Source organism: Periplaneta americana, chromosome 9, assembly GCF_040183065.1.
Source record: "Periplaneta americana isolate PAMFEO1 chromosome 9, P.americana_PAMFEO1_priV1, whole genome shotgun sequence".
NCBI lineage: Eukaryota > Metazoa > Arthropoda > Insecta > Blattodea > Blattidae > Periplaneta > Periplaneta americana.
Genome location: NC_091125.1, coordinates 14,259,722 through 14,272,607, shown reverse-complemented (window position 1 = coordinate 14,272,607; position 12,886 = coordinate 14,259,722). Strand labels below are relative to the sequence as shown.

The following is a 12,886-nucleotide window of genomic DNA, read 5'->3' as shown; positions in this document are numbered from 1 at the left end:
CTCCAATATACACTGCTCTGGCTTGACCATGCATCTTAAATGATATAAAATAATGCAGATACAAGTATTACATAGGCCTACTTAATAACATATATAGTTCTTTCTCTGTGATTAAATACTGTATATACCAGCCATACGCATTGGTATTTAATTTTAGGACTATAAGAGTGTCACAGCAACTTTGACAGTGCTTATCACTCTATATGGCATCAACTCCCCAGCATAAGACAGTATGTGACATTATTCAAGCGTGTTCCTAACAGTCTGGCACTGACCTCCTTACTGATTACAATAAGGTGACGCAGATCACAGTTTATATTTCCGATGCCTATGGCCATGGGTGGGCAACTCGTGCTCTCAAAGTGTCAACACAACCTCAGTGCAGGTAGAACGGACTCTGTACTAACTCGCACTGTCTGTGTGCGGTTCTTTGAAGACACAAGTTTGATCGCATCTGCAGTAAGTGGCGGCTCGTTTTAAGTGAAAAACAATATAATTCCCAGATCATTTCCCTTTAGTTACGAGTAAAAAGATATTTTTTTTATTAAGAAGAGAGGTAAAGCTTGTATTCTATTACACTTTCTTACGCATAACATTTTATGTTACAAATAAACAGTGAAGAGTTTAGTAAAGAATTGTCTGCATCTGCTCTAGAACAGCTAAAGGTAAAAATGAGATATCAACAAGGTGAGACTGATATCAAATATCATTAGCACGTTGTGTGTGCGAGTTACAGAATTGCACGACATATAATCGACTAGCTAAGAACATTTATAGATAAATTTGAAATCTGGTAGTATCATGTAGAACATAGACAACTTCACTTTCTTTGACTATAAACTATCTTGAAGAGTGATAAGAAAATCTTCTTATCAAATATAAGACCCTACTTCAAGACCTATAGCAGAATTCACTGCTAAGTTTGGAGAAACAGTGACAATTGACAAGGAATCGAAATTTTTCTGAAAACTTTTTGGCTTACGCTGATAGAAAATCTTGAAAATTTATAGCTTGAATTAATAAATCTACAGAACAGCACACCACTCAGATTCCAGCAAAATCAGGAATCGAACTGTTCGTAATGTTGCCTAATTCAGAATTTCCAAATATACTCTTTGCTTCTATATATACTGTATGTGCTTGAGGCAGAGTTTAATACAAGAAAGAAGTGTAAAAGCTCTCAAAGTAAAGAAAGACCTCAGAAGTAAGCTTATTTCATCTGCCGTGACGTGTAAAAAATACTTCCTTGAATTTTTTATTGTTTGCAAATACAGACTATTACCTTCCTGAGAACAGAGGAATACTCTTTAATGTATAAAGACTTGTAAATTCTAGCGTTTTACGTTTCAAATAAGACATATAATAAGAAATATTAACAAATAGTGTAATAGTAAATAAGTGTTGCAGCTATATTTGTTGCATCTTGAGAAGGTTGTATTCAGTTTCTGTTTCCAGTACTAAACTAATTTACAAAGCTAGAAAATAATATAATTTTGTTATGTGTTCAGGTATAGTCTGTCTAAAATAACTATAATTACTGTACCATGCGTCATTCTGAAATTCAAATCATGGAATAGATGTCACGACCACCTGCATGAGCCGCCAGAGCGCACCGTGGCTTTTACAGCAAAACTACAGACAACTTGTAACTCCTGTGGCTGGCTCCGTCTGCCTTTCTCTCTTTCAAGGTTTTTTAGCACTTTGGGAGCACGAGTTGCCCATCCATACCTATGGCTGTTATATATTATGTTCATAATAATAGATTGGAATGTTGAGTTCTACTTTTAGATTGAATTTGAACCAATGGAATTAAACATTTAGAAGCACTCCACAGCACTCGTTGACTCACTCATTTTTATTTATTTTAGTTGGTTATTTAACGACGCTGTATCAACTACTAGGTTATTTAACACCAATGAGATTGGTGATAGCAAGATGATATTTGGCGAGATAAGGCCGAGGATTCGCCATAGATTACCTTGCATTCACATTACGTTTGGGAAAAACCTCGGAAAAAACCCAACCAGGTAATCAGCCCAAGTGGGGATCGAACCCACGCCCGAACACAACTTCAGACCGGCAGACAAGCGCCTTAACCGACTGAGACACACCAGTGGCTCTCACTCATTTAGTCTAACAAGTATGTACTGCAGGAACACTGTCAATATGTCACTTGTTATCTGAACAAACTTTAGTTTCTTTTCACACACGGAACCTGTGGATCTTTCGCACTGATTGTTCACAAGACAGTTGTGCATATTCTATAACATAGGGATTTAACACTTTCACGTAATGAACTCCATGAATTGCCGGAATAGGTGCAAGATGTTCAAGTCATTTTTCGAGACTTCTTTCCTTCGTCTATCTCAATCTGTGCTACCTCCTGAACAATAATTTAGATGTTTTTATTGCTCACAATGTTACAAAAATCTGTAGCGCTTTGTATCTTCTTCCCCGATTTCACAGCCATCCATGCCATCCTTTTTACTTGGCCTCCAATTACCCCTTTGCCATCATATGACTGAAAGAAGTTCCATTCTATGTTAAATCCAAATATGCGAGCAAGCAATGTCACATTGCTCAATGTATACTTCTGTTTAAAATGACTCGCTACTTTACCTGAAAATATTTTTACCACCTCAATGTTCGGAGGAATCGCCAAAATTTTCGAAAACATTTTTCGTAGACAAATGTCCACTGCATATTTGTCATGTGCTACATATTCTGACACTAATGTGTATTGCGTATTGCTCCAATGAGCTGCCTGAATCTCATTTTGCTCTTTGCAGGCGTAATTACTGCATACTTAACACCAGTTCCCGTGTAACTTCACCAAGGCCTTCCAAGCAACTAAGTACGCTGTGAGAATGAACAGCATAACAGCTGAGAGCGCGACATGTCAGTCAGTCACTCACAATGCCACTGTGGAAAACGAAATCACTTTAGAAGAAAATGTTCTAATACTTTTTTATTGGTCATGTAGTAATAACGCAGAATACCAAAGGAAATTTTAATCTGTCAATTATTGTGCTGTGTGGAAGAGTTTTTGTATGTTTATTGTGACAGACTGACTGTAACTTACAGTACAAATAATTATAATAATTTTAAGTTATTTAGGATCTTAGGATACCGGTACTTCAACTAATATCATATTTACTCAAGGAAAGACCAAAATACAGTATACTAAAAAGACGGCTCGAAATAAAACAAATTTACATGTCCAAATTGTGACACGAAACATAAGTATCTATACGTGTTTTTTTAAGTGTTTGGAATATGACAAGATCTGCAGCAAGTTATAGACTAAAAGAAAGAGTATTTGAAACATTATCTTACGAAATAAGGCAATTTAAAGTATAAAGAAACATATTTCTTCAACAAAAATAGTCCTACATCAATTTCAAGAAGTTGACCTCAGTATGACATTTTCATGGAATTACTCTAAAAACCTCCAGTTGCTTGAAAATGAAACACTGACTTATATTGTAGAAGTTAAAAACTGGTTTGAAGCTAATGGTTTAGTCTTAAATTAAAATATTTAGTTTACAACCTTGCTCAACGAGTCGTTCATATAACATGCTTGGAATTGTGGTTAACACAAAGCTAACTTGGGAACAGCATATTGAGCATTTAAGCAATAAATTATCCAGAATTTTATTTCTTTGAAAAAGGTTAAAAATGATTTTACCATTAAAATATATTAAGACTGATTACGGCTATTTTAACAGCATTTTAAATATGGTACAGTATCTTATTATAGGGCAACAGGACTCATGTTACCAAGATTTTTAAATTACAAGAAAGGGCCATCAGGATTATTACCAATTCTCATCATCATGAACCAGTTTATATATTTTTTAATTATTACTGTAGGCCTATGTCAAACAAAATTTTAATAATTACACTTTTAGGAAAGACTGTCATGATCATAATACTAGGCAATGAAGTATGTTTCATCAATCAAAATGTCGTCTAACAAAAACTAGTAAAACTTTTGAAATAATGACAATAAAAATATCTAACAAAATGCCCACATATTTATTTACTTTAAGCACTGATAAAGTTAGAAATGTTATCTCCAGTTGGCCATTAGTAGGTCTTTTTATGATGTACAAATTTTTTTACTGTAACTTTTAATTTATTTGACAAGATTTATTACACTATTTCAGTGTCTAAAGACTGTTATGTAAATATATAAATAAATTACACCGTGTGACACAGACAGTGCCTTACTCAATCCTAACATTCTTTTGTCAAGCTTAAAAGTGTTGTAAGTGGGATGTGCTGGATAACATGGATGATTCTTTGAAGTCATTTATAGATGTAGGTTCTGTCTGAAAAACGTGCTATTTCACTAATTCCCATAGAAGGAAATCAAGGGTTGTGAGGTCTGGTGACTGTGGAGGCCATGACTAAAGCCCACCTCGTCCAATCCAGTGCACATCAAATATCTCATTAATTTCTGGCAAACTGTTACAGCATAATGTACCATGACCCCAGCTTATTGAAACAACATTCTTATCCATTTCTTCAGTGGCAAATCATACAGGAATATTATTACAGTCCATCAATTCCCCATAATATGTGTATTGGTTTAGATTTTCATCAAAGAAATATGGTTCCACAACCGTATCACCTAGCATTTCATACCACGCCATAACTTTCAGAGCACCAGGGTTGTTAGCTTCACACATCCATCTTGGGTTTTCTTTGGACCAGTATCATGCATTTTGTGTATGAGCGTGCATCCAGAAAGAATAAGTAGCATTTATCACTGAATGGAACATGTTGAAGGAAGGATCAATCGGTATACAAATGCTGTGTGATTCAGTTGCAATATGTTCGCGTCTTTAGTGGATCCTCTTCTTGCATTATTTTAAATACCGTAATTTGTAGGGGTGAATACTTGCAGATTTCAATATTCTGTGAACAGATTCTCTACTGATACTGGTACTGTACGACTTTCTCGAGCCACATATCACATGACTTTTCAGGGCTGGCCGTCATCTTTGCAGTCACTTCTATTGAACGCTGTCCATCAGTAGCAGATTTGGGATGACCAATTCGTTTCTTGTCGAGTACACAGAAAGTTGTTTTAAATTTATGCAATAATTTGTCTGCATTTTGGTATGATGGTTTTGAAATGTCAGGATGACAACGATGAAACTTGTCCGCAGCTTCTCATGTTGTCTTGTGATTGTCCCCATAGCTCCACTCGCTGTTCAGGAGTCAACATAATCTCTTCAACTTTCAATGAATATCCATATCACAACTGAAAACAATAAACAGTAATGTTATGTTCTTCAATTCTTACTCAATTCATAATAATAACTCAATAGCTGCAAACAATAAACGAAACAAAACACAAACTAGCTATAGCATTGTTGTTTATCATGCCAGTCCTACTTCAGTTTATGTACTGTATTCATTTTACGTATTCCATAGAAACTAATTCAGGAAAACTGACAAGGAGACAAAAGGTGGAGAATTCTATTGGTACAAAAGGGGAATATGTACTGTCAACCTAACAGTACAAATAAAAAAAGGTCACTCAGATTACGGACATCTTGGAGAGAATTATATTACTTTGTACATTAATTGTTTCAGTTTTACAATTGGATGGCATTATGCATAAACAGGTTATGCGACATTCTGTTAGTTTCGAGAAAAATGTGTTAGAAGATTTTGAAACATTTTTAATCCTGAAGACATATATTTAATTCTTGCGGACTTGATAACCACACATAATAATGTTTCATGTACTGATTCGTACTATGTGCATAAAAGTGAGTTATAAGCTCTATTATGGACGATATTCTAATATCGCACTTAGTCAAAATAGAAACAATCACATTATACTTACAGATCAATTGATTAAGTGCCAAGATAGGGCACATAATATATGGTTGATGCATTATACTTAGGCATATAAACAATAAATTAATTAATTCCCAAATACACTTTAATAGTGCAGTAACCTTTATACAAAGTAATTGGAACAATAATACTGGTAGGTATTGTGAACAATTTTATAGTAACAAACTTTTTTATAGGCCTATAAATGAAATATTTTACAATATATTTTCCGCAACTTCCACACTATATTCTATATAGTACTCTATTTTTCTTCATTTCCACTGAACAAAACAACATAATCGTAATGGAATGTATTACTATCAATTTTAAATAACACGAAATCCTACATTAATGACATTTCTAGTGAGGCACTAATTGGTCTATTATGCACTTCAATTTGCGCTAAAGGCAATGTTAGTATGTGTATCACTTGCAACCAATTCTTTTCTATGGTAGACCTATCTCTTACTGCATTTTTGTGTCATCTGAGGATCTTGACCTTGACAGAGCTTATCACGCTATGCAACATCAGCTTCTATTCCACTTTCCTTCCTAACTCTGTCTCCTTACCAACTTATAAAACAATAAGTGTGGGCAGATTAGAATATTTAATATCAGTAGTGACACATGGCTTATCATAGCAGTATGTACGTACAAGCTAAAAACGACTGTATCATGTGGAATGAGAGGAAGAGTTCTTTTGTTGTTTAGAGGGGGAGAACATACATTGTATGTTATGCTCGAAAGTCCTTCTGGGCATTAATAACTTTAATAATATACAATCATATTATGGTGCTCCTTAAGACATAAAGAACATCTTGAATTAAAAGGTATGAGAAATTAAATGTTGTTTGTACGTACTACTTCCAAAGAAAATGTATGAACATAAAGTGTAGAATACTAAATATGACTTTATTGAAATTATCTTTAGTTCCAGAATGTATAAATCTCTTAAGTAATCTTAAGAAAAGCCATACTATTCAAGAGAATAAATGCAGACATAATGGACTATTACTGGCTAGTTATGAAATTTCTTAACAACTCCACTCGTGATCCAAAGCAGTTCACTGTTGGAGAAACAATAAAGAGATGCATGATTAAAGCTGGCAAATTAATCTTTCGGAGTGAAATAAACAATTCTAGAGTATTATGATATCTTGGCATGCTCCTAAAATCTGCCACTGATCGAATTAACAATTACAATAAGGTGGCACAAGTCACAGTACATATTTCCCATTCTATTCTGCCCTCCTAGTGAACAAAGTAGGACCCAATGCATATTCTGTGCCTCACGTAATGGAAAATTATGTCAATTGATATATAATTGCACAGATACATACTTGTAATGAGCTGGAAGTTTCTTCTTCAGTTCCAGGGAGATTCTTAATTAACATATCTATAATATTTTGTGCTCTGCTTGTCATTATTAGTTTAGAAATTTGTACTCCAGTGACTACACTTCAATACTTATAAAATTAACGAAGTATTGGCGATATTCTAGACGACCTTATCCAAGTGACGAAATCCACAATATTGGAAGTATGTCAGAGATGCATCAACAATGTAAGCGCCAGGAACATACCGCTTAGTTGCTTGATGCATATATATATATATATATATATATATATATTACTTTCACTTGTTAATTTAAACTAAGTTTAAAAATATCTTAGCTGGCTAATTTGGCTTAGGAGCCATCTTCAGAACTGCGTGGTCCTTGCACCTTCCCGTGCGTTTTTTTTAAAGCGCTTCAGTAAAGTGCTCCATGCCTTTGCTGCAGCAAAATGAGGGTCGAAAAAAAACGTAAGTATAACCTACTTACTGGTGGCTGGTGACTGCAAAATGGTGGACAATTAATACTGGCTTCTATTTCTGCCGTAATAAATTTAACCCTAAAAGAACCAAACATGTTAAATAATTTCGACATCTATGATAATGACATTGGATTATTATTACTAGACGATTTTGACAATAATAAACGTTGCAAAAGACCAAAACACACATTCCGCCATGATGGATCGTGCAGCAAACTCGTAAAGCGAAGTTTTGATTTGCTGCACGCTTGCTACAGCGCTGCTGCAGCGACGGTGAAGCAAATGTAATAAAAGAACTGTCTTGCTGCAGCGCTTTACATCTTGCTTTAAAAAAAAACGCACGGTTCTTGTGTGTTCGCTCCTGGTGAGGGTGCGTTTGTGTTGTGTAGTGTGGAGTCAAATAGTGTGTGTGTTCTGAAATTCAGTTGTGTGTTGTGGATTTGTTGTGGGTGTGCTTTTTTGTATCTGTATATTTCGTATTGTTCTAGTGTGTTTGGTTTCTGGTTTTTCGGTTGGATATGTAGAATTTCCATGTTTGTGTTTATGTTGCTGTAGGTGTGGTTGGCATTTGTGATGTGTTCTGCGTATGTGGGAGTGTTGTGTGATTTGGTTATGGCTGTGATGTGTTCTTTGTAATGTGTTTGAAATGATCTGCCTGTCTGTCCAATGTATAAGTTGTTGCATGTGAATTTGTATACACCTGTGAGGTTGTATTTGTTTGTTTATGTTGTTTGTGTGTTGAAATGTATGTTTAATTTCCGTCCATTCGAAGTTCACATGTGGTCTTCCAAACAGTTTGAAGGTTGCATGTGGGTGATATATCTGCCATAACAATATATATGGTCCCAACATTTAAAGGGTTGTACTTTTTGTTATATCACTCTCCTATATTTGAGAGCAAGAGAGTTGATGGCTTTATTGCCAATAACTGAGCATTAGTTAAAAACATTTTTCTGTAAAGCTGCTTTTAAAGTCAATATTTCAACAATGTAGACTGATATTATTTTGGCAACTGTATACAATTGCATATTTATGTTTCAGGGAGGAAAAGGAAATAAGCTGCATTACATATTACTACAACTACGAAACAAACGACTACACCTTGTAATAGTGAAAGGAGATCCTAAATTAGAAATGGAAGATACTCAAGATCTGAATGATGGTTTATGGCATCGAGTTGTGTTAAGTCGGGAAGGAAATAAAATTATGATGATGATTGACTCCAATAAACCGAAACGACGCAAACGATACCCAAAGAAACTCAATATTGGTAATACTATGTATGTGGGTGGAATTCCAGAAAGTGGACTGCTGCCTGAATCATTAGTGAGTACAATTTCATTTGAACAAATATGTCCATTGGCATAAGAGTTGCTGGTTTCCATTGACAGTTGGTCCTGACATATTTACTTCCATCAGCAATGTTATTAGGTAACATTGGCATAGAAGAATAGTGGTTTAATCATAACATAACAAATGAAGGGTACACGGGAAAAATGATCAAGGTCCATCAAAAGTCGAAACTGAATTAATAATGCCATCTTATTAGTGGAAAGGAAGTACTATCATGTGGTCTAGCTAGTTTTCTGTTAAAATAATCGTGGTCTTCGAAAATTAGCATTAAAGTTTTCATGTACCGGTGCTTTAGAAGAATGATCAAGCTCCAATTGGTTCTGTGAAAGAACGATCAAGATCCATTTTTCTACTCTGCTTTTCCTCCTATGTTTTGCCATATAATGCTGCAGCTTTGTGTTGCTGGCTTTCCGGCAATTTATGTAATGATAATTTCATTACTTTTCCACTGTTGAGTAAGAATGCAGTGATTATTTTTCACACTAAAGTAAACAAGGTCTTATTTGCAGCTTGTTTCATGAACATTATTTCAGGCTTGTGTTAGTTATTCAGGATGTTGCCTTAAAATTGAGTCATAAGTGAAATGGAGGTATCAGAAATAACAGAGAATATATAGCTATGCAGAATGCTAGTACAAAGAAAATACAGATCATGAGTGAAATTACAGGAGATGCTTGTTTAAGTGTTGAGGATTGAGATTTTCTCAGAATATTTTACTTATAGAATGAAATCTAATGGCTTCCTGTGCTACACAGAATGCTCACCTGACAGGATTTATAAACAGTAATCTCACTAGAGGTTTTGATTTATCTAGAGAAAATCAAAACTCGAGTGGGATTTAATTGACTATTACAAGATTAGAAGAAAGTATATAAAGATTAGAATCCATTTTGAATCTTGTGTACACTGCTTTTAACACTTGAATATAATTAATTGATTAACTAGTGGACTTACTCGTGTTAATTATATAAGATTTGTCCAGCTTACAGCTGTTTTAGTGCTTCACGCACCATCCTCAGAGTGCTGAGGATGGTGCGTGAAGCACTGAAACAGCTGTAAGCCAGACAAATCTTACATAATTAACACGAGTAATTCCACTAGTTAATCAATTAAAGATTAGAAGTAACGAAGTACTCCAATACAATAAAATATTAATTGACTTACGAAAATACAAAACTGTCTTCAAATTTGTACCATCTCAACATTATAAATATTACGCTAGCAGATGGCAGTAGTGTGTTATGAATAGCTGTTTTCTTATCAGTTGTGCGAACTATGGTATCTTCATTGAACTCTGTGGACGGTTACTGGCCAAGAAGGCTTTGTTGATTCAGTTTCATTTTTATTAAAACAGTTCATTCCACTTCAAGAAGAAATTTTCTCATGAAATTTCGGCCAGTGTAAGGGACTGGTGCCCACCCAGCATCGTGATGCACTTGGGAAGCTATGATAGGTAGCGAAATCTGGTTGCAAAAGCCAGCTATAACGTCTGCGGGGTCATCGTGCTAACCACATGATACCTCCATTCTCGTTGGATGATCGTCCACCTCTGCTTCGGCATGTGGACGTGAGGCCAGGAGCCGACTGGTCGGTCTGGGTCCTTCTGGCTGTAGCACCACAGATTATTATATTTCAAAACAGCAACGTTCAGTGACATCCAAATAAAGAAGCAGTTCTGCAGTCCCGCAGTACAAGACCAATGAAAGCAAAACGAGAATTATATTTTGAAATTATATATGAAACGGCCAAAAACAAATTAAATGTCTGAGGTAGAAGTGGTGTTTCACTATAATGCACGCTGTATCCCATGTATCTCGAAGTTTCCTATTTGGACTTTGGTTGTTCTTATTTTGGAAGTTTACACATTGTTTGTTTATATTGCATTTTCCATTGTTGTCATCCAAATTTTAGAAGTAGTAGTACAATCTGACAGTTGCCGGATTGCTATAGAATCGCTATAGATCACTATAGAAACACAGCCCTGCAATATATATTGTAACTTTTTAAAACAAAACAATGATGTAATTTTATTGTTTCAACAATAGTCACTTTATAATTTAGTTTAAATACTCCCGTCAACAATGGGATTTCCACTCCTCACAGTAACACAGTATTCGTTATTGCACTCCACCGACGACAATGACAGTTTACTTGGATTATTGAGAACAACAATGAACTGTTAATCTTAACTAATGTTCACAAAGCACTATTTACAAAACAGAACTGTCAGTTCTCAGTTCACAGTTCGTTTGCTTTGGCTAGTTCTTCTAGTTCACAGCATCTCGAACCCCAGACCTTTAGAGACAGTCCACTGAACTTCGAACTCAGGTCCCCCAACTGCGGTCCACTGCACTCAAACTTAGGACTTCGGATGCTCACACAGCTGCGGACACACTCAAGTCGAACTCCGGTCTCGAAGCTGGCTTCACTGCTACACAAGACTGGCTGGCTTGCTGTCCAACGACTACAACAACTGCTCAAGTTCACTCGCGTGTCGTATTTTATAACCAAACCATAGTTGCGAGAAAATACGATGCTCGAAATTTCTACTTCTACAGACTTCTGTTCTCGCTGCTTCTTCCTGGACGATTCTGTTCGGGAGGGTTCGTCCCCCCCTTCACCTCGCACAGCGAAGCACCTCCCCTTGTCCTCTCGGCATGCAGACTTTCCCCTTACGTCTGCCACACCGAAGCGACCAACGTTTCGTCTCCCGTGCGCCCTGTCGGACATGCCTTCGAATCCCGACGCAGCTGTCACAATATTGACTACACCCCAACTCTGGCTACTAGCAACAGGCAACTATAATGAACACTGATCAAAATATCCCTCATTTCTCGTGAAAAACAACAACTGAATAGACTACAGTGGACTATAATGGACTTTATGTTGTCAGCAAACAGCGGATACATTAAGAAGATTGATTGATCCAAATTTAGAACAAAATGGCATTATATAATTAATAAGAAATCATCGTTCTTTACATTCCACCACGTCAATTTCTATTAAATACACACATAACTAAGTATTAAATGCTTAAACTTTAAAATTCGTTTTTCTCGAAACTTTCTAAAATGGACCTTGATCGTTATTCCCGTGTGCCCTTCAAATACTCCTGAAATCATAATTTCTATCAGTAACCACTGTTTTCTAACATACAGAGTTGTCATTGTTTTTATGACCATTATATGCTATGAAATCTCACGTGTGATTCGTGAACTATGTTACTAGTCAGTGAAGTATGCATTGAAAGGGGGAAGGAACTGGCCACTCCATCCTACCCCATAGGCGCCAACTTATAAAATTTATTGGGGGTACTCACTCAGAAAAGGAAAATCACATTCAAGTTTAATATAATTTATGTTGAAACTGTTTAAAGTCCTTCTTCATTACAACAAACGACATTGTTAATTGATAAACATAAACATTCTGTCATAGTCTGTTAATCAATAATCATTTCATTATTAATAACACTACCAGAAATGCAACAGAACCTCAATTCTCCTAAAACTCTAGCTCAGCAAAATTGCACTAGACTTGCTAAAAATACCAGTAATAACAACTTAATAGAAAACATCAGGCAGGTATTGAGCTATCTGCAAAGCAACAACTGGATGGTAGCATTCTCGTGGGTCAAGGCTCACATTGGTATATATGGCAATGAATTAGCAGGCCACCTTGTCAAACAAGCTGCCAGAAGCCGACAAGATACCAAAAACTGAAGTACTGAAGACACTACGAGAAGAGAGCATGAGGAGTTGTGAACGAGAATGGCGAACTACAAACAATGGAGCCGAAACAAAGAAGTACTTTCCAAGCATCGCAGAGAGACTAGTTACGAAAATCCCAATTACATCGGGACTCAT

At 35.8% G+C, this 12,886-nt stretch overlaps 1 protein-coding gene across 6 annotated transcripts in view; it reads left to right on the top strand.

Moving 5' to 3' along the window:
* Positions 1-12,886, top strand: part of wb (wing blister) — a 1,096,738-nt gene that overhangs the window by 1,049,238 nt on the left and 34,614 nt on the right. For 5 of the 6 annotated variants that reach the window (XM_069834429.1, XM_069834431.1, XM_069834432.1 and 2 more), the window contains one exon: positions 8,712-8,996. In XM_069834429.1, coding sequence (XP_069690530.1) covers positions 8,712-8,996 — 285 coding nt within the window. Of the gene's footprint in view, positions 1-8,711; positions 8,997-12,886 lie in introns of those variants that run through there. The other variant, XR_011333780.1, reaches the window with a different exon arrangement.